The following is an 890-nucleotide window of genomic DNA, read 5'->3' as shown; positions in this document are numbered from 1 at the left end:
TCTTCCAACAGGCTCTTATGGCTTGATATTGCGGTTCCGGTGGAGTGGGTGGCCCAACCGGGGCAGTATGTACAGCTCTGGATGCCACGCCTCGGAGTAAGGTCCTGCTTGCAGCTTCCCGCATTCTACGTGGCTTCGGTGGGTACAGTGCAAAACAACCCAGGAGCACCGACAACTCGTATGTTACGCATAGTGGCCCGGCCTGGACTGGGCGTGACCGGTAGAATCGAACAAGCTGCGGATCGTGCGCACTCGACGATTCATTTTCCGGTGTGCGTGCTGGGTCCCTACGGGCACCCACCTCACCTGGGCCAGTACGGGACCGTCGTCTTCGTACTTGAAGATATTGGACTCTTCCGTGCGTTGCCGTTCATACGACATCTCGTTCAAGAAAGCCGAAGCCGGAGGAACGCGGTGCGACGGCTAGAGGTCCTGTGGCAAGTTAGGCTGAAAAATTTCAGTAGGTGTCCTTCTTCTTGGATGCTTTGCGGTGTCGTGTGCTTACCGTGCTTACCGAAACAGACCATCCCCACTGGGTTGGGGAGGAAATCTCGCAAATCCTTGAACTCGACCGTATGTTTGACCGAGACGATTGTCCCGAGCATAGACACCGAGAAGACCGGGGATTTGATGTGAGTGAATCCACTTCCTGCAAAAAAAAATAGGTCGGGCTAACTCGGTGGCAGATCTTGCAATTCACCACACATATCCTAGATACTCAGCCGGTGGACCAGATTCGTTACCGCAACCGTACGCGCTTGAAATATCATTTTCATTCCATCAATATCGCCAAGGATTTGGCACGCCTTATGGATGGTACAAGCGGAACGACCGCGGTTTCGGGTATGAGCGCTCCGTCGGTTACCCCTTGGATTATGCCAACGCTAACT

At 53.9% G+C, this 890-nt stretch overlaps 1 protein-coding gene across 1 annotated transcript; it reads right to left on the bottom strand.

Annotated features, from left to right (window-relative positions):
- Positions 1–309: 309 nt before the first annotated feature.
- PENARI_c056G06606 (uncharacterized protein) lies at positions 310–883 on the bottom strand (the record flags this gene model as incomplete). The annotated part of the gene is made up of 2 exons (XM_022637491.1): positions 310–423; positions 821–883. Coding segments are annotated over 2 exons (177 nt in total), but the record flags the coding sequence as incomplete, so codon positions are not given.
- Positions 884–890: the final 7 nt, after the last annotated feature.

The sequence above is a fragment of the Penicillium arizonense genome (genome assembly GCF_001773325.1).
Source record: "Penicillium arizonense strain CBS 141311 chromosome Unknown PENARI_contig056, whole genome shotgun sequence".
NCBI classification, from domain to species: Eukaryota; Fungi; Ascomycota; class Eurotiomycetes; order Eurotiales; family Aspergillaceae; genus Penicillium; species Penicillium arizonense.
This window is presented reverse-complemented; position numbering and strand designations above follow the sequence as displayed.